Below are 22,197 nucleotides of genomic sequence, written 5' to 3'. Positions count from 1 at the left end.
TTATTCGGCATCCCTGCTCCCCACCCGCCATCGAGTGTCAACAAGGACGATGTTGAAGTGGAAGCCGCCTACAAACACCAGGGTTACAGGGATGTTATACTCAAGCAAAAATGACTTAGATAGCTATTTCTGCCAAACAGAATAAAGGTCAGGGTGGTTCAGCCCAAGACAGATACCCGAAGACAGATAGAATCTGGAGGTCAAAAATGCCAGATTGGCCCATGAGCAACCGCCTTCTGGCATGTAGTCTCTAGGAAAAGGTGTTTTCTTTTTAAACTGTTGTCTATTATTTCCATAAAAAACAGGTATGGATGGAACAATTACAAATACAGAAGTCACATGCTCAGGGCATGGCGTGACCAGCCAATTGATAGAATCGGGCCAATTCTACCATCCGTCTAGGTGAAGTCAGGGCCAAAGTGATGTGTTGAGCAACAGGAACACGGTTGCAGGCTCCCATTGCCCTCAACCACCAGGATCCCGTCCTCCACCGACACAGGGTCGCAACCGACGGCTAACGGGTTGGTGGACCAAATATGCCCCCGGATCCACAACGGGGGTGTTGGCGAGCACTTAGCGTTATCCAGCACCCACCACGAGGAGGTGGCTCGCCACGGGTGCCCGCAGCAATGGTATTGGACATAGGACATTTTGACACTTTCATGGACATAAGAAGCCTTCCATCTGGAATTTGTACATTAAGAAATTAGTTTCAACATTAAATATTGAATTGAGATTTTACGACTTTCCTCGTAACAACCGTACCTCTTATAATATAACACAGGAGGTAAGAATGTTACGAGAAAAGTTACGAGACCTTAGACCTGCGAGTTTTGTGAAACGGGGCCCAGAACTGCAGTCATCGGCTTTCATGTGCCTAACCACAGTGGAAAGCCTACAATATCGGCAGCCAAAAAATGTATTGGCCTTAGTTTCAAAAATACATCTGTTGCAAGTCATACCAAGTGATCTGTCATATCTTAACCACCTGTTTATTATTTAGATAGCTAATAATTTGAAGATGGGTATCAAAACCTGTCGTCAAAGGACAGTAAAACAACAAAAACGTCACACATGTGAACCAGTAAGTGAAGGTGCTGTAAAATCATTTCGCGGCGAAATCTCTGTTCTTAAACAGAAGCATTCCGCCGAAGTCGAAAGTTTTCAACGAATTATTTCCTTGAAATATGGCCAGCTCCACGTTGCTGTGCTCTAAACTATTCATTTGATTACAACTACATGTAAACCGGTTCCAAAAACATACGGTCTTCTTACATACCCACTGCACTTCAGAATAGAACACGTTGCCTATGTTGGGTCAGAGTGAGCGAGTCAGTTTGGCAATATTTCAGTCATGCCGTGACTAAACAGGTCATACGTAAGTACTTATGTTACAATGTAAAATCTGTCCCAAAAGGACAGTAAAACAACCAGTATGTCACAGTGAGTGAGTTATGTCAGTTATAGAGGATACTAAACGACCTTCCGTGTAATACCATTTTTATTAAACGAGTTAATGATTTAGTATCGAACGAGCGAAAGCGAGTTTGATACTAAAGTTTTAACGAGTTTAATTTATATGGTATTTCACGAAAGCGAGTTTAGTATTCTGTTTAATACTCACCAACATAAATTGACAGAAACTGCCGCGAAATTGCCTATAGTGTGAGGACACTCAGCTTTCAAGTCAAGCAAGATCTATTACAATCGCGACATCAACATTACCATTGTGACGTCACAACTTTGAACCATTTTGACGTCATACGTCAAGCGGTATCACACTAGTGTAATGTTGAAGTGAAAATATTACACTGCAGAATCTTCAACGGGCGAGTAATAAGATATTTAAAGTCACATCGGCAATGTTTCAGCATTATTGTGACGAGAAGCATGCATATTATACATAATAGGGAATAGTAAAAATCTGTCTACGAAGGACAGTAAAACAACACATCACAGATAGATGTTTAAAACCAGTAATTAAATCTAAAACACATGAACTACAGAGGACGATACAATATAAAAACGGGCTACAGACCGAAAGCAACTGATGGTTGGGAAGTTTAGCCCAAATGTTAAAAGAACACACTGCATTTAAAATGGGGTATGCAGAAATTAAACTGTGGAGGTTTGGGGAAGCATATCACAGAGATTTAACATAACCTAAAGTTATACACTAAATAGAACAATACAATATTAAAACAGACTGCAGATCACCATACTATGGATCATGGGTACTTTGCCCTACGTGCATGGGCGATAGCTGGACTTGCATCATCCCTCCAGCCACTTGCGAATGTACTTATGATACTTAACCATAATTTAAATTAACAAACGTCATTCGCCTAAACAGCTTGGTAGAGCTAAACTGACATTGAAAGTTTTGGGACTTACGTACTTTAATGGGAGTACCATTCAAAACAGTTTCTGGGTTTGTATGTGGTTCTTACTTTCGGCAGAAATGTATGCAAATGGTTTTTGTCTTTTTTACGTTGAAAATTTACAGCCGTTTTCAAGACACCATTTTGTTTAAACACAACTACATTTGTCGTTCTGCGACACGAAATATTAAAATTACCCTTAAAAAGTGAATCATTGATTGAAACATTTACAATTTCAGCTAAACTATTAATTTTGATTCTAGATAAAGTAGCAGCCAAATACTGCCTTGCTGACACCCTGATCCCGATGATAATGATTCGACAGGGTAGAGTCCACGCGGACTTGAAATTGCCGGTCAGTTGAAACGTTGGATATGAAGTGAGGGATACGGCCTCGTAATCCAAAATCATGTAAATCCTTTAAAATACTATTACTCGTTACACTCCTCTACTAAGTCTAAAGAGCCCTAGTATGAGAGTACGTCAGGTTACCTTTAAGCGACCTATGACCGTCCAATCAAACGCCGACCGGATTTATCCAATCAGACAACAGCCAATAATTAGGGTTCGGCAGGAGTTACTAAATGTCCAAGGAAGATAAAATTGACAGTGCGCTCAGAAAAGTTCTTCCACATTTTGATGTAGAACCGATAAAAAAGCGACACAAAGAATTTTAAAGTGTTTGCTGGCGGATAGAAACTGTGTTGCTACGCAACCAACTGGATTTGGCAGGTCACTTTCCTTTCAAACTTGCATTTCCGTTCGTCGCGCGTCGGATTCCAGACATATAGGCAAGATGATCGTTTGCTGTCCACTCCTGTCAGTAATGCACGATCAAGTAGATAAACTCTCCTCCATTCCTGGCATCTGTGCACAGTGTACACAGGTACGATAATTTGTGTAAATATTAAGGCCTAATATGTAATGAGTCATAAATATACTTATGATGAGCCTATCGTTTAGACTGTTCCAGTTACTAACTACATTTTTTAATTACGTTTATTTACATGAGATATCAGTAAAGATATTTTTGTACCATTTTATAGCATCAGTCATAATGGATACACAATTTTAGGAAGTATAACTTAGTACCAATACTCTATGAAAGAACGAATAAACCAGTTTAGCCATTATATTTGAAAGATTTGTGGTTAGTCCAAAGCGGAACACCAAACTCATTCTTAAAAACACGTGTGGCTAATTGATACTGAGCGAGTAAAAGCTGCCAAAGAGTCGTCCACTTCAATCTCGCCCGCCATCCAAATACCGTCAAATGCTCCTAGGGGTCGGGTGATGGTGTCACCATGCAAAAAGATTTCTACCAGACCCCTCAGCTCGTTTGAGTGCGCAGTCAGTGTTGTGGAACCCTGTACGTCTAAATCGGGTGGTTCAACACTTACCACGCTGCCAAGATGCAATTTAATTTAGATTTGTTATCATCGAGTTAAACAAACTCAAATTTGTAGTTATAGACTGACTAAGGGGGTTTTGCATGACACAACGATTTCTTCCTCGGAGGAAAGGTTGTGGTCGCAGTGACAATAATATTTTGAGTAGAATCATATTGACACCCACCTCGCTTATGTTATAAGCAATGCCATGCAAAATCCTAGTGTTTTTCAATCAAATACACATTTCACTAGCAGTATAAAGTTTAGATTTTGTAATTCGATGAAAACAATCCTAAATAGCATTTATTTTCCGACTCGCGGATGTTCGCGACAGGGCGACGCCGTTTGTTTGAAAAAACGTTGCGCCACGGTCTAGAGCCTGTTTGCGAATCTATTAGGTTATGGTTTGTTTTTATCAAGTTAAAGGATTAAAACTACCTCCTACTCGTAGTTATGTGTGTTTTTTTAAATATTACCTAAAAGATTTTTACATGACACCACTTGTCAGAAAGTAACGGTGTGAATTTCATATTTCAAGCAGATAAGAAGCATAATCCATTTTCGTTTCATGACAGTTGGATACACCCGCCACAAGCACCCGATTTCGTTTTGCTCTTGCAATTTCTGACATAACCACATGTTTGTCTGTGTGTGAGTGCTTTGCCAGTTGCCTCGACTCGCAAATGTTACGGGAATGTCCATGTCAGTAGATTGAATGTCAGTAAACTTACAAGAACAACCGGCGACTTCGTCGTCTTTTCACAACTTTTATGTAACAGAACTACAAGAACGATTTATAACCATTATGAAGACAAGCCATTTCGACAGAAACGTCTATGAAACCAAGTTGTACCTCGGGAAAAATAAGCAAAGCAGGTGACAAGATTACATGACAGTAGATAGTTCACATGAAAGAACTCGTATTTCAGCCGAGGCCTACATCGAGTTCATACGGCAAGTGCACTTTCTTTGACGCACCTTTCCGCAAAAAATTGAGCTGAACTGTTCAAGAAAAATCAAGACTGAAAACTCAACATGTCGACTGATGTATTTGCACGTTTTGCCAAAGCAAACACTCATCGTAAAAGCGGGACACTTACTTCCAATAAAATACGCTCATTTTATTTCTGACAAGTCTTGAAACATAGATAACCCCTTGACTGTCGGCCATTGTGGCTAAGTAAATCCGAGGTTGCCTAAAAAGCGGAATCCATGAAAACGGACTATGATCATGACGCTCTGCAGTAGGCGGGAAGGCAAACGAACCGTTAGTGGTATACATCATATTTTGTGGACGGTATATTTCAGGTTCCGAGATGTCATGAGACCCACAATGTTATTTCTAGATGTTTTTGGTGTTGGGCAGCTGTGCATAGTGTTCTTATTATCCAAATGTGAAGTTTTTCTTTCTGACACGAGTTCAAGTTTGCAAAGTGAGTGAGTGAGTTAATATTTAACGTCACATCGGCAATATTGCAGCCATATCGTGACAAAAAGAATATATATGTATTTTATGAAGACCCTGTCGACGAAGGACAGTAAAACCACTAGACTATCACAGTTGGTATTAAAAATAGCGTGGTAACTTAAAAAATGATAGTTTCAATATTTGGACAGTACTATATAAAAAAAGGCCATAGATCGCCAACAACAGAGGGTTGATCACCATACCAGGGACCATGGGGACTTACAGTACCTCTGCTACCAGCATGATCCCTGGCTGGATTTACATCATCCCCTCAGCTGTTGGCGACTGTATCCAAGATTAGCCACAGATTAAAATTACACATATTCAACGATTAAATAAGTGGAAGATTCAATCTGACTTAAACCGTTTTTGGACTTACGTACCCTCTCAGGAGGACAATAATTTTACGGTACTTCAGCCCCCTTCGAGGATACAGCCACTAACAATCTTAGTTGCTAATTCAACTTCCATTCATAAAATATTAATCTATTTACAAGTCATGTAACAAGTCTAATTCTTTTAAAATCGCAATGATTAAATGAACACTGACATTACTAAAAAGATCCTTCATAGTTCTTGATTTAAAATACTGATCCCTTGTGATGGAATATTCCACACAGTCAAGCAGGACATGCTTGACTGTGATTCTTTCATCACAAGGGATACAAAACGGAGGATCGTCACCTTTAAACAAATATTCATGTGTATATCGTGTGTGGCCAATACGACATCGTCGCATGATGACCTCTTCAAATCTGGACTGACAACCCAAGGTAAGTAACCAATGTAGGGTTTTATTTCATGTAGTTTGTTGATACCTACTTGAGTGTCCCACCTCTTCTGCATCAGATCACGGATGTAAGACCTAATGTTAGCTTTATAATTATAATCAGTGTAGGGAATATGAAGTGGTGTCACAGATTGTTTGAGTGCTGCCTTAGCAGCAAGGTCAGCCAGTGTATTCCCAGAAATGCCCACGTGGCTGGGTAACCAACAAAAGACGATGTCGTATTGGCCAGTAGCAAGAACATTATACAATTCAATAATTTCTATTAAAAGTGGATGTTTGCAAGAAATATTTTTAATAGCCTGAAGGCAAGAAAGAGAGTCTGAATAGATTATATATTGTTTACGTTTAGGGTGTCTTTGAATATATTTAAGAGCCGCTAGTATGGCGTTTGCTTCAGCTGTAAAAATTGAACTGTTGTCTGGCAATCTAGAAGATATTGTTCGGGATCCACCGTCCTTCGAACCATCTGTAAATAAGGATTTGTAATTGCTATATTTAGTTTTTAATTGGTTATATTCTTGTTTATACTGCAATTCATTTGTTTCTGATTTTTTAAATGAAGTTAATGTTAGGTCGACTTGAGGCCTAACCAACTGCCAAGGAGGAGAAGAAAGAAGACGAGAGGGAGCTATGTGTTTCAGCTCAATGCCGGCCGAAGAAAGAAAGGGTTTAATTCTGTGCCCTAGATGTGGAACCAGAAAAGACTTCTTGTCATACAAATCCCCATTGGATGAAGTGGATTGAACACACAGTTATATGCAGGGTTAGATTCATTAGAATATAATTTAGTAATGTATTGTAAGGATAATTTTATACGACGTTGTGTAAGAGATGGTTCAGCCTCAACGTAAAGACTGTCAATAGGTGAAGTTCTGAAAGACCCAAGACAAAGTCTTAGACCTTGGTGGTGGACAGAATGTAATAGTTTAAGGTTGCTTTTACAGGCTCCACCATATACGATGGAGCCATAATCGAGTTTTGAACGGATCAGTGATCGATATAGGTGTAGGAGGGTAGGTTGATCCCCTCCCCACTGTGAGTTGGAAACAACTTTCAACAGATCGAGTGCTTTCAGGCATTTGGCTTTGAGGGATATTTAATATGCGGCAAAAAAGTTAAATGGGAGTCGAAAACTAGGCCCAGAAACTTGGCCTCCATTACAACTTTAATGGGAGTCCAGGGTCTTTATGCGATTTATATTTCCTACAAAAGTGTAGACAGTTAGTTTTCGACTTTGAGAACTTAAAACCATTTTCAAGACACCATTTATTTATTTTATTTAAACGTAACTGCAGTTGCCGTTCAATAGTATGCATATTTTTACCACGACAGGAAATATTAAAATCATCCACAAAAAGTGATCCATCAATTGAATCGTTTAAAACCTTGGATAAACTATTAATCTTAATGCTAAATAAGGTCACCGACAAAATACTGCCCTGGGGAACACCCTGATCCTGTTTATAATGATCAGACAGGGTTGAACCCACACGGACTTGAAATTCCCTGTCTTTTAAAAATTGTGATATAAAAAGTGGCAAACGGCCTCTCAAACCAAAACCATGTAGATCCTTCAAAATGCCATGTTTCCAGGTGGTATCGTAAGCCTTTTCAAGATCAAAGAAAATTGATACAGCATGTTGTTTATTGACTATAGCATTTTTAACATAGGATTCTAAACGTACCAAATGATCAATATGGTACTATGATTTTTCCTGAAACCACACTGAATATTTGTGATAAGGTTATTGGTTTCAAGATACCAAACTAATCTGGTATTCACCATACGCTCCATGGTTTTACAGACACAGCTAGTTAACGATATTGGTCTATAATTCGACGGATCTGTATGATCCTTACTAGGTTTTGGTATTGGAACTACAATGGCATTACGCCATGAAGAAGGAAATTTGCCAGACGTCCATATTTGGTCAAATATATCCAAAAGTGTCACCAAACATGATTCAGGTAAGTGTTTCAGTAGCTGGTAATGTATATTATCATCACCTGTTGCTGTGTCGTGAGCTTGGTCAAGAGCCGTATGGAGCTCATGTAAAGAAAACACTTCATTGTAATCTTCCCCGTTATTTGAATCGAAGTTAAGTTTTGTCTTTTACTGTTGTTTCTGATATCTCTGAAACTCAGGGATATAATTCGCCGATGATGAATTTTCGGCAAGAGTTTCGCCAATTTTATTTGCAATTTCAGATGTGTCAGTTAATTATTAAATTATCCCCATCTTTAAGATGGTGAACAGCAGCTTTTGAACTTTACCTTTAATTCTTTGAACCATGTTCCATACTTTGGACATTGGCGTACGTGAATTAATTTTGGAGACATAGTTTCTCCAGGATTGCCGTTTGTTTTGTTTGAAGGTACGACGTGCTTTCGCGTTGAGTATCTTAAATTTATTTAAGTTGTGGACAGTTGGGTGATGGCGCAAATATTTGTTTGCTTTTTTCCTCGCTTTCCTGGCTTGTCTACAATCTGTATTAAACCATGGTTTCCGTACATGTGGATTCGTAGAGGACTTTGGGTATACACTCATCAGCAATTTCATTTAAAACGTCGGAAAACACTGAATGGGATCAGCTATGTCACTAAAAACTTCGGGCCGTATTTTAGATGTGCATAAAGCAAGAAATAAAGACCAGTCTGCTTTGGAAAAATTCCATCTCGAACATAATGGAGAGTCAGACGGATTAATTTCTGATAAGATAGTTGGAAAATGGTCACTCCACAGAGGTCATTGTGGACCGACCACTCAAATTCATTAAGTAGCCTAGAATCTGAAAGAGACAAGTCTAGAGAAGAGTAAGTGCCAGTTGCAGGATGCAGGTAAGTGCTAGAATCATCATTGTAAATACACAAATCATTATTGGAAATAAAATCTTCCAGTATCTGACCCTTTGAGTTAGTGTTTGAGCCACCCCATATCGGGTTATGGCCATTGAGATCACCCATTATAATACAAGGTTTAGGAAGTTGGTCATAGAGAGCTTGCAGATCTGACAGTTGGAGTGCCGAAGAAGGCGGAATATACAAAGAGCATAGTGTAAAGGTAACATGAAGAGTAAGTCTAACTGCAACGGCTTGGAGGTAAGTTGCGAGTGGCACAGGACTATGTATAACATCCTGTTTAACAAGGATTGAAGATCCCCCAGTGGCTCTGTCACCCGGAGGTGAAAAATATATGATATGCATCAAAATGCCGTAAATCAAAAGTATCTGTCTGCTTCAAATAAGTTTCCTGCAGACAGAAAGCCGATGGTGCACAATCTTGGACTAAAAGCTGTAACTCACTAAAATGGACCGTAAGCCTCTACAATTCCACTGTACTAGTTTTTTAGAATGAACTATCTCTTCGGAGGGTTGATTGGGGATCTGCCCTGCACTTTCTTTGAGGGCGATAAACTATGTGCCCTTTGATGGATGCAATCAGAAACATCCATATCCTCTAGTGATCCAAATTTGTTAGATATTTTTATCTTATCTGACCCTTTAGATGCTCGATTTGTTTTTGAAGTGTCTATCCGTGATTTGATTTTGGACTTTCCAGGTTGGTTCTTATTTCTGTCAGGTTGAGAACACGTTTGTGGAAGAGAATATTGTTCCTGCAAGTGGTTCAGCTGTGAAAGTGATTTTGCTGTCTGAGTGAACTGAGCAGGAGACAATCGTGTAGGAGTGTCAGAGTTTACCCATGTCAAGTCTGTTTGGCATGAGTGCGAGGAGGTATTTGTAATTGTAACTTTCCTTATGGGTTGTTTCGGTTGATGAACTGGCGATAGAGGCATAGGTTTCACTGTGTTCTCTAGACTGAACAAGCTTTTTTGCTTCAGCAAAGCTGACATTCCTGGTATATTTAACCCGATTTATTTCCATCTGTGTTTTCCAAACAGGACAGTCTTTAAAAAAGGATGAGTGACTTCCGTGGCAATTTATGCATTTTTTATAACTATTGTCACAATCTTCTGTTACATGTGTATTCTCAGCACAGTGAGCACAAGTAACATACAATGTACAATTATTAACTCCATGTCCGTACTTTTGACATTTAAAGCACCGCAGAGGACTAGGGATGCACACATCAACGTTCACATTACCGTAACCTGCCTTGATTGATTTAGGAGGGTTTGGCGCTGAAAACGAGAAGAGATAAGTGTTTGTTGGAACTGTCATTATTTTTGCGGGTTGTAAATCTCCTGACAAATAACACTCCTTGGTCTTTCATCTCAGAAGCGATATCAATCTCTGTCATGTCAGCAAAGAGGCGATCTCTGTCTCTTACGATCCCTTTGCTAGTATTCAAAGTTCTATGAGCAGAGATCTTAACGGGAACACCAACACACATATCTGTTGATAGCAGGTTCATTGCTTGCTGTTTCCTGTTACATTCGACTAACAGGGATCCTGAACGCAACCTCTGAACATTCTTCACTTCTCCTGCTATGCCATAAACTCCTTTTGAAAGGATTTAGTTTCAAGGGAGTCTTATCCAAAGTCTCAATAATCAGGAAACGTGGCCAGTAATCAAGTAAGGAGGTTCCTTGTTCGTCATCAGTGCATGGGGGCGTTTTGTTTTTTTCGAGGGTGTTTCGTAGTCCATGGTAAGTGTATAGTCGTTCGTCATCTGAGCTCCCCACCCACCACGGAGTATCACAAGGACAATGCTAAAGCAAGCGGGCCTCCAGCTTGCAGCACCAAGGATACTCGGATGATATACTCTAGTAGAAGAATCAAAAGATTAATAATTCCACCAGATTGGCCCATGAACCACCGCCTTCTGGCACAGGACTCTAGGCAAAGCTAAGAACAACATATTTCAAGTTACAAGTGTTTTACACAATAACGCGCCAAGACCAAAGTACACCAATTCCAAATGATATTTGTGCAATGATAAATACAAGTATAATCCATGCACAGGGCTTGGCATGACCTGCCGATTGGTCAAACCGGGCCCATTCGACCACCCGTCTAGGCGAAGTCAGGGCCAAAGTGGTGTATTAAGCAACAGGAACACGGTTGCAAGCTCCTATTGCCCTCAACCACCAGGATCCCTTCCTCCGCCGACACGGGCCGCAATCCACGGCAAACGGGTTGGTGGTCCAAATATCCCCCCGGGTCCACTACGGGGGTGTTGGCGAGCTCTTAGCGTTACGCAGCACCCACCACGGGTGCCTAAATACTGAAGAATCATAAAGAAGACATTGTATTACTGATACTGACTTAATGCACGCAGAAAGGTGTCAGCCCGAACATGATTCATGTAGGACGTCGCTGAACATACACATTAGTTTTTGAACGGTACAATGAAGATTCTCTGGAACTAAACATGCACGCGCACGCACACACAAACACATTATTTAATCCATTACGCATCACTGATTTATCAACCAACAAATCGCTTAATCTAGTTTCAAGATAACAAAAACTATATGACACACACTGTTGGGGTAGTACTACAAAGTCTTCGCCCAGAATAATTTGTTAGATTTTCATATGCTGGTGTATTCATTTCAAATCCCACCCTCTGAACGTTCAGAGGGGACCCTTCAGGTCGTATCCAACACTTGACTTTAAAAAACTAACACAACGTAAAACGTTTTTAATTACTTTTCACCCAGTACAAGCCGGAGGTGGTTAAGCAGGGACATGATAATGCAAGATGTCTCATAATGACCAGACATGTAAATTCACGAAACGACGTAAACGTCATACGTCCACATCCATACATGTAACTCTTTTATCATAATATCAAGTACTGAGAATCATTTGAGCACTAATTACCCATTTCTCTATATTCTTAGAATCATACCCATACATATACCTATATAAACAAATTCACTGATTATACGAATCACTGTTTGATGGAGATAAGGGTGAGTGAGTGAGTTAAAATTTAACGTCAAATCGGCAATATTTCAGCCATATTGTGTCGAGAATAAACATGATTGTACAGAACATGTAGACATTATAAAATAACTAGAGTATCACAATTCGAGTCTAAAACTAGCATATGAAGTGAAAACTACAGCACAATTTGGACAATACATACTATAAAAGTAGGCTATAGATCACCAACAACTAAAGGTATATCACCATACTAGGAAGATGGAGGAAGGGTCGTATACTTAAAGTTAACTAGGGGCCAGCTTATGGACAGAGTGGAGGGACATTATGGACGTTAAGGCAGGACGTCCACCAGATATTTAATAAAGTCAACTGAAATAATCCGACTCTTCCCCCATACAAGTCACAGACATCGGTAGATAGATCATTTGAGTCGCCTGACATGCTCTCTCTTACGTTAAGTAAGTTGATATTAGAACACACTCTACAAAGATAATACGAGAGTTGGTTATGTTTATGTGTCCATAGTCAAGCCCTCCCTTGCTACAAATTTTCCCAAGAGTTCGCGCATTTTGACCAAATAGCTCCCTCCATTTCGAGGAGTCTCGTCGTGAACGAAGTGTTGAAAGGTCGCAAGCCATCTTCCAGGGCAAACATGGAAGAGGTGTTCCTTCTTTAAAATCTTTATCATGAGACAAACATCTGTATGTCTCTTTGCCACTCGTCGTTTGTGATGGTAAACCTCTTTCTCCATGACCCTGGAACCATGACAACATCGAGAGCTTCACCGAGGGGACCCACGATTTTACTGCACCGTCCTAATGTCTTTAATGTGTAATGACAATGTGATTCCTTGAGCATGTCCTTCTACATTCTGTTCAGTAGTTCGTTCATGATATCAGCAGGATATCATGCCAATACTCCAACTGTAGTTAACTGTCCTATTCCACATTAGATCACACTGCAGTTTCTCCAGCAGCCATCCATTGATGGAGGCAAGGAGTCTATGACGAAGGATGACGTATTTGTAGTGTCTTTTACCATAGAAGTTGACAAGGTCTGTCAGGCAGTGTCGCATGGTAGCACCTCCGTCCCCTTCTCTAACGAAATACAATCCAAAGAGTGTGTGTCATGTTTTTCCTTATCTTGGAAAGACATTCACCGATTTGTTAAATGTGTCTTCTTTCGGCGTCATGTAACTTTCGTAACTGGTACCACTTTAGTATTGAAGGATAGGAATTATATGGTGGAAAAATGTTGAACGTAGAGGAAATGAAACATTGCATAAATCAGTGATGAAATCCTAATTTGGAAATTTGTCAACTTTACAAAGAGCATGAAAGTGAAAAAACTATAGCATCTTAAAACCCATTATATACACTACATGCACACTGCCATTATGTTAATGGTGTAGAATTATAATTGCTTACAGTGATTCATTTCGTTTTAGAGTAATCACTGTAATGCTACGCGTTCAGTGAATTTTGCGATGATAAATAAAGTCAATTTATCGCTAACCGTTTTAGTGCAATTCCACTTTAAAGTAAACCAATCAAAATGTCCGCCAGGTGGTGAAAAACGGGGGTGGCTCCGTATCAGGGCTCGTAAATAATAAAGTGAATGGATGTTAGTTGAGGTAAGTATTCTGTTTTGGAAGTGAGTGTTTGCTTTAGCAATCTGTGCACCTGTTCTCGTCGATAGGCTGGATTCTTGCCTCTCTGTATTGCGCACAGTGCGTCAAAGAAAATTCACTCGCCCATGGATGGATCCAGCTTTGTGTCAAAGTAGGCCACTTGGCCCACCCTCATTGAAAAAGTGGGCCAACACACAAGTTAACATGGGTCTAAGGTAAATGACCCATTTTTCTCATTGTATCACCCTTATGTATTAATGTATTACCAGGGTAACAGTTCTACTAACATTACTAAGCAGCTAAATTTAACAAATTGATGAAGTAGTTACCTTAAAGAGTAAATGTTTTTTCTCCAAAACATGTGCATTCATTGATGACTGGTTAAGCGAAGTTTCTTAAACATCCATACTATGATATAACCCACTTAATGGTTAAACGAAAGTGCTTTCGTGTTTTGTTATTCACGTTCGATACGGTAGAAGTTTTAGCTGCGTATTCATGTCAGTACCAACTGATTGTCAAATATTTTATCACAATAGGCTACATATGATGCACATATTATATCCAAGTGCGCTAGCTGAACTTTGTTTGCGTGAAATCTGACACACTGAATATTTTTTTTTGGTGCAAGATGGACCACCAAATGCGTAATTCCCGCACTCCCGCGGCCTGGATGCATCCCTGCTCGCCGTCGAGCACACCTTGGTGTAGTGCGAAGTCGTCTAGTTACATGCTGGACCAGGTAGTAGACTCTGTAAACACAAGGCTTTCAATTTTGTGACATTTGTGCTAAAGCATATTCCTGTGGAATGTGTTCTTTGCTGCAGCTAGAATAATTGTTTGCAGGCGTAAAGTCTGTTCTTTCAGACTCTTCAAACGACAGCGTCAGTAGATGCATATTACACATCCTATTGGGGTGGTGAAGCGGATTTTGAGTGAGTACATTCATTCAGATGGCAGATGTGATCAAATGTTACTCGAAACATTACACATCTATTGGAAGTTGCAACTGAAGCTTTTTAAACAATCCATTCCAATAAACACTGCCTTATGTATACTGGAGCAAAAAGTTAATAGTGTACTGCCGCTATTACAATGTTGAATGTAATGCTTTGGACATCAGTGAACAGCGTGTGAACTTTTATAACAAAACAAAAGTGATCAAAGATCACACACACCCGTGAACAGTGATTTGTGACGATGTATTCTGGTAGACAGATTCGTTCACTGATGGCAAACGGATTCCTGTCTGTACACGGATCCTGCAGTGGAATGAACGTCCAGGTTTTGTTGTGAGCACATCTAATTGCCTCAGTGCACTCAGTATTTTGTGTACATCAGCTCCCAAGTCTGGCAAGTGATAAAATCCCTTACCGTATTCCAAATGTTTTCAAATTCTTTTGAACATGCAATTTTACATTCATGATTGGGTATTTTTAAGTACTTTTTTTTTTTTATACTATTTTTAAGTTGTTATTTATGCCCCATTCCAAATACTCAGGTTTGTTAGCTTTGTCTGTCCTTCTACAGAAGTGCCTGAAACGAGGGCAGTTAAATTTATAGTCTTTCAACTAAACTTGTTTCTTGGGATTGCTTTTTGATATATTTTTTTCTGAATGCTCAAGTCGTGGAACTTTGCTTCATGTGCCTTCAATGACCCAATATATGTACAGGTCTTTTCACGCAAATACGGTCTTTATCAAGGTTGGGTACCCTGTAATTTTCCTAGTGATTTGAGAGAACCTTTCCCAGAGATTTGCAAATGTCCTCTGAATCTTATAAAACACTCTTTTAGGAGCCACTGTACCTCTTCCTGACAGGTCAGTGAAGTTGTCAAGAAAGCTTATCTTGGCGTCAGGTCTAAATGGTGCATGAACAGCAGCAAGCATATTGCATCCAAGATGATTTAGTGCAATATTTTAAGGGCCGATAAGCATTTTCCATATCTCCTTTACATTTTTCATAGTCAGAAGGTTCCTGAAGAAGTACACTGTTCCCTTGTCATTTCCATTTGTTGTGTTGTACCTCATCTTGTGTACTGCCTAAAGAACGAAACATTTAGTCTTTCTTAGCATGTATAAAGCAACACATCTAAAATATATCAGTATGTCAACATTTCAAAGAGGAAAGCAGTCTTCATAGAGAAAACTAAGTTCCTAGATTTTAGCAAAAGAATTTTCAGGCACTGACCCGGGATTTAACTCCTCAGAGTGAGTGAGATAAGACTTAAAGTCATATCGGGAATATCTCGGCCATATCGTGACGAGAACATATCTGATATTTGAATGAAATAAAATTTGTCTATAATATAAAAACTGGTCGTCAAATGACATTACAACAACTAGAATACCACAATTACAACTCAAACTAGTACAGAAAGTAATAACTCATGGCATTCTTTGGACATTACAATATAAATACTGGCCACAGATCGCAAACACCCGAAGGTAGATCATCATACTTGGGACCATGGAGACTTTCGCTAACCGCATGGACCCTAGCTGGATTTATATATACTTTGCAACCGCTGGCGATTGCAGTGCAATTTACCTGAAATTAAAATGACAATAATACTTCATTTATAACAGAGGGCGAGTTTAAATTCCTTTGAATGTTTTGGGACTTACGTACCTTCTTAGGACCAATATGTTACAACAGTTGAATCCCCCTTTGAGGGGTACAGCCACTAACAATCGCAGTTACTAATCAAAACTACCAATAACAAAATAGTTATCTATTCCCAAATCTTCAGACGTAGAATTACTAAAGTCTATCACATACATTCTTACCTCAAGTAAATTCATCAGTCTGTGAAAAGCCTCTATTTTAGAGATAAATCATCACGTCCATCTTTAGGTGTTAATCCGTTTTCTACAGACTGTTATGCACACTGAACCCTTTCATCAATAATCTGTCATCTGAAATGAACAAACACGCGGGCGCGCGCACACACACATGCTCACTAAATACACGATTTATAAAATCCCCAATGGCCACGGGTCCTACACACAAGACTTTAGCTAAATAAGCTTTCAGTTCGGGAGGAGAAGGTGAAAATGCCACAAGTGTACGGATAGACTCCGGATACCTTACCCCACCAAGCGATGATTAGTTCAAGTTCATTAGGCCGTTACTTTTCTTTATATTACAGTCAATTGCAAAAAGGCCAAGTTATCAATGATATTGAATGTCATCTCTCAGAAGCAATGTCTACTCGTTTTTGATAGTATAAACAGTCAAAATCCGGCACATCTATAACTGTTTGAGAGGCATTCTAGAAGTTGCTGAGATAAAGATGACAAGAATTTTTATGGATGATCAACTTCTTTATTGCAGGGTAGCGACGTTTCGGTATAGATTCTTATACCGTTTTCAAGCGTGAGAGAAGTGTTGAGGTAAGCTGATTAAGGACTGAAGCCAGCGGGTGAGTTGACAGAAGCCAGAGTGAGATGAGTGGATTAATTGGTGGAAGCCAGGGTGAGTTGAGTGGATAAATTGAGACTGGGGGCCAGAGTGGGTTGATTAATTAGTGTTAATGATGCAGTTGAATGCCGGAGAGACAAAGACGCCTTGATCCCTGTTGATTTTTGGGTTGTGTCTGCGGATTTGTACTGCTTCAGCAAGTTTGCGTTGTTTGAAGTCATGTTTGTTGCTAGCAAGTGTTGTGACAGTGTCCCAGTTGATGTTGTGGTCAGGAAATTTGGTGATGTGTTCCGAAATGGCTGATTTTGTGTCACCTTTGTTTGTGGAGGTTTTGTGTTCTTTGATGCGTATGTTGAGTGGTCTGGATGTTTCCCCAATGTAGTTGCTGCCGCAGCTGCAGCTGATGTTGTAGATGACGCCTTTAGGGTGTTGTTGTTGTGTACTGTGTTTCCTACCGTTGGCCTTAATGATTGTTTTGAGGGGTGTTCCTGTTGTAAAGTAGGTGTCAATGCCTGCTTGTTGCTTGAGTAGGCGACTGATGTGGTGTGATGTTTTGCCGGTGTATGGTAGTGAGATGCGTATGGGAGCGGGATCAGGCTTGGTAGTAGTGGGTTTGGGAGGTGGGTTGACAGTGGAGTTAATGACACGGTTAACAAGTTGGGGAGGGTAGTTGTTTAGTTGAGTGAAGACATGCTTGAGATGGTTTAGTTCGGGTTGAGGAGAGACAGAGGATAGGTTTAAGGGCACGGCGGGTGAGGGTAGAGATGATGCCTGTTTTAGTTCGGAGTGAGTGGTTTGAGTCAAAGTGGAGGTATTGGTCAGTGTGAGTGGGTTTACGATAGACAGAGGTTTGGATGGTGTTGTCAGTAGTGCGGGTGACGAGAACGTCAAGGAAGGGGGGTTGTGAGTTGCTTTCAGTCTCAAACGTGAACTGAATGCGGGGGTGTTGCTGGTTAAGGTGCTGAAGGAGAGCGGAGGGGTCGTTAGCTTGGGGCAGAATGACAAAGGTGTCGTCAACCTTCCTGAACCAGCAGGTTGGTTTAATTAGTGAGGAACTGAGGGCTTGGTGCTCAAAGGAGGTCATGTAGATTTCAGATAGGATGGGAGAGAGAGGGGATCCCATGGGCAGACCATGGATTTGCTCATAGAGTTCATCACCCCAGGTGAAGTATGTGGAGGTGATGGAGTTAGTAATGAGCTGAAGGATGGAGTCAGTAGAGAGTTTGGTGTCCAGAGGGGAGTCGAGGTTATCAAGGCGGTTACGGAGGATGTGCAGGGTTTCGTTGATGGGAACACTGGTGAACAAGTCCACTACATCATAACTAACGATTTTTCCAGGGTTTTCAACAGTCTTGAGTTTCTCACAGAAGTCAGTAGAGTCTGATATGTAGGAGTCCGCGGTTTTGCCGAGAGGGGCCAAAACTTTCGTGAGGTGCTGGGCAGTGTTATAAAACACTGTGTCTCTGGAACACACAAGGAGTCTGGCTTTAGGAGGGTTCTTGTGGATTTTCACAGTAGCTCGTGCGTAGGGAGCTTGAGGGTGGGACACGGCAAGTTTGTGGTGCAGTTCATGCGAGAGTTCATAGTTGTCACGTAGTTGTTTCAGGTGGGCTTTGTGTTGTCTCTGGAGTTTCTGTGTGGGGTCTTTCTTGATCTTGCGGTAGGTGGTATCATCGTCGAGGATCTTGCTGACCATTTTGTTGAAGTCATTGGTGTTCAGGACTACAGCCGCTTTGCCCTTGTCTGCTTGGACGATGGTGATGGACTTGTCTTTTCTCAGGTCTGTGATGGCTTGTTGTTCAGGCTTGGTGATGTTGGGCTGCTGGGGCTTCGACTTCTGGAGGATGTCAGCAATCTGGTGGCGGAGGAAGTCAACCTTGCCACCAGGTGCCAACTGCTGCAGCCCCTTCTCTACGTTGATGATGAAGTCATCGTGGTTGCGTAGAGGTCGGGTAGGGACGAACTTGAGTCCTCTGGACAGCACGCTGATGTGTTCTTTGTTGAGGGGCTTGTCACTAAGGTTGACAACAGTCTTCCTCTGGTAGTCGGCTTTCTGTAGTCTGGTGGTGGTGCAGTCAGCGGGTTTTGGGTTGAGTTGTTGGAGTTTCTTGAGATGGGTAGTTTTGGTTTTGTTGTCAAGGATGTTGTTGGACTTGGTCTGGGCAGCACGGAGAGAGGAGTAGGTTTCTAGTTCGAGTGTAGAGCTGAGGGTGTCAAGGTGGCTGGTGATGCTGTTCAGGGTGGTGGCTTTTACCTTGCGGTGGTGGCGGATACGTTCTTTCACTAGGAGTTTAGAGGCATTGTGTAGGATGGATCTGGCTGCCGGAGAGTTGACAGGTGAAGATAAACTGAGACCGTTGGGGACCAGGTTCAGATCTCTGCATTTGACACGCTTGAAAACGGTATAAGAATCTATACCGAAACGTCGCTACCCTGCAATAAAGAAGTTGATCATCCATAAAAATTCTTGTCATCTACATCTATAACTCTTGTATAGGAGTGAGTAGGTGAGTTAATATTTAACGTCACATCGGCAATATTGCAGCCATATCGTGACGAGAACAATTTAAATTACATTGCACACCACAATTTTCAGAAATTAAAACCCATAGTTAACAAAGAACAGTAAAACAACTAGTATATCAGTTAGATTTAAAACTAGAGTGGAAAGTTAAAACTCATGTCATTATTTGGACAATACAATATAAAAATGGGCTATAGATAGCCAACAACTAAAGGTAGATCACCATACTACGGAGGATGGGGACTTGCAGCACATTTGCTTCCTGCATGGACCTTAGGTGGATTTACACCATCCCTTCAGATGTTAGCAATTAAGACATATTTAGCCAAAAAATTAAAAATACACATATAATAAGACTAAAAACAGTGGAACGTTTAAATGTACTTGAAATGTTTCGGGACTTACGTACCCTCTCAGGACGACAATAATTTTACGGTACTTCAACCCCCCTCGAGGACACAGCCACTAACAATCTTAGATACTAATTTCTTGTATAGGATGCTGATGGATGTGAGCAGATTCTGTCAACGGTGGCATACATGTTAAACAAATAAAGGGATACAGGTTTCCTGTCTGAGGTCCTGCAGGATGGCAGAATGTTATTAACCCAATTGTTACCAATCAGTCGATTCATTCTTCATATCCTTGATATATAAACTAAGCTCTCTTTCCCAAGAAAGCAGTTTCTGATGTAAGGAAACCGGATGCTTGGCGAAGCCAATCTGTGAGACACTCCGTGTATCCTTGACAAGGAAATAATAATTTGATTGGGTACGTATCTAAAATGGACTTAGTTATGTCACGTAATACTACTAATTCAGAAAAAACCCCAGAAACAATGGACATGGAATCGTATGTAAAAGATGGTGTTGTAAAAGACAGTCACAAAACAGTAGCGTGCTTACTTCTACGTTATAATTCACTGCCATATGCTACATCACACTGTCGGAATACTGTTGATGGAAGATGATACCTGTACACTTGAGTTTCTTACGTATTGCATGCCCATAGACATGTACTGCAATCACTTGTGCCAATTTCAGATAATAATTGCTCTTGTATTGAGTGAGTGAGTGAGTTTAGTTTTATGCCGCTCTCAGCAATATTCCAGATATATGGCGGCGGTCTGAAAAGAATCGAGTCTGGATCAGACAATCCAGTGACCAACAACATGAGCATCGATCTGCGCACATGGGAACCAATGAGAAGTGTCAACCAAGTCAGCCACGCTGACCACCCGATCCCGTTAGTCGCCTCTTTCGACAAGCATTGTCAACTCTTGTATTGAAAATTGTTACCATAATTACAAACATGAGCATATTCTAAAGTACCTTCTGAGTGCAACCACCATGGTTGACAAGAAAGCCGGTTATGTACTGGATGGTTGACATGTTTTGGGAATCTACCATGAAGACCAACAGCTGCTGTCAACATGTTGCGGAACAGGTAATTACTAAACAGGAAGCTGTCACTAATACAGTTGATTCAGATGAATGTTTGACTATGGAAGTACTTGTTTCCTTTCCCAGCTCCATTCTTCTGCAGACTAACGCCACGTGATTCCGCCCTATGTATTGTAACTAACAGTGGACATTTTAGTCATTAATGTGAGGTGTTTAGTAAATGTTGTAGGTTTTATTAATAACTTTAATATGTGTTAGTTTATAAATATTTATTGGAATAGGGTAACGAGAAGAATTCGTATCATTACAATTTAGTACTCTGTGTAAGTTTTAGAGTTTATTTTTGACTCACCTTCACTGCTTGGTAAAGAGTCTCAACACCTGGTAACAGAGGAATGTCTTGCAACATTTGAATTCGAGAACATGATGTTTTCTTGTTGGAAGATTGCAGAGGTTGCAAAGGAGATAGCTCCACTTTCGCAACAGAGCTTTTTTTTATAGCTCTGGATTAACGTTCGTTCCCTTCATGAATATGGGGATCTTAGCCGTCATTTGGCAAGTTTTTTTTGGCAAGTTCGGCGGTTCAATCTGCTTTTTGATTACCTTCTTCATTTTTAACCGTTCTCAACTCTTCTGAAGCATTTGACCCACGCCGTCGGAATCTTCACATGGCTGCTCCCTGTTAAATTCACCAATGACTAACTCCTTTGAGAATTCAGTTTAAGTGTATTTAACGTCACACCGGCAATGTTTCAGCCATAACGTGACTTGAACGTGTTAGATATTGAAATGGACTATGTGTATATTAAACACAAACTCGTCAAAGTACTATAAAAGTAGAACATATCACGGTTACTATTTAAACCAGTATTGAAAGTTAAAACTTCAGCACTATTTGGACAAAACAATATAAACAAAGGCTATATATCACCAACAACTGGAGGTAGATCACTCTACAGGGACCATGGAGATTTACGTTACCTTTGCTAGGTACATGGACCCTATGTAGAAGATTTACGCCATACCTTCAGCCACTGGTGATTGTATGAAAGTTAAGTCAAATTATAAAGAACAACTATACTACGGGTAAGCCAAAATTAAACTGTGAACTTAAAAGAGGAAAAATACTACAATTTGAAAAAGTATGGTTGAGCAAAACCGACTCTGATAGTATTGGGACGATACGATCTTACGATACTTCAACCCCGTTTAAGGGTAGTTTCCTGTTTTCCCGCGGATCTCTCATCTAACTAAAATCCTCATAAAATACAGACATTTGACCTACATAATGAGACGTCCAATAAGTTTGCCTACGATTAAAGGAAGAGTTATGG

At 40.4% G+C, this 22,197-nt stretch overlaps 1 protein-coding gene across 1 annotated transcript in view; it reads right to left on the bottom strand.

Annotated features, from left to right (window-relative positions):
- The window catches only part of LOC137277015 (uncharacterized), a 39,772-nt gene continuing 17,575 nt past the window's right edge, over positions 1–22,197 (bottom strand). The window contains exons 5-6 of the mRNA XM_067808679.1: positions 17,774–19,314; positions 1–68 (exon numbers count right to left, since the gene is read on the bottom strand). Coding sequence (XP_067664780.1) covers positions 1–68; positions 17,774–19,314 — 1,609 coding nt within the window. The remainder of the gene's footprint in view (positions 69–17,773; positions 19,315–22,197) is intronic.

Source organism: Haliotis asinina, chromosome 1 (assembly GCF_037392515.1).
Source record: "Haliotis asinina isolate JCU_RB_2024 chromosome 1, JCU_Hal_asi_v2, whole genome shotgun sequence".
NCBI lineage: Eukaryota > Metazoa > Mollusca > Gastropoda > Lepetellida > Haliotidae > Haliotis > Haliotis asinina.
The sequence above is the reverse complement of the archived record's forward strand: the minus strand, read 5'-3'. Positions and strand labels throughout refer to the sequence as shown.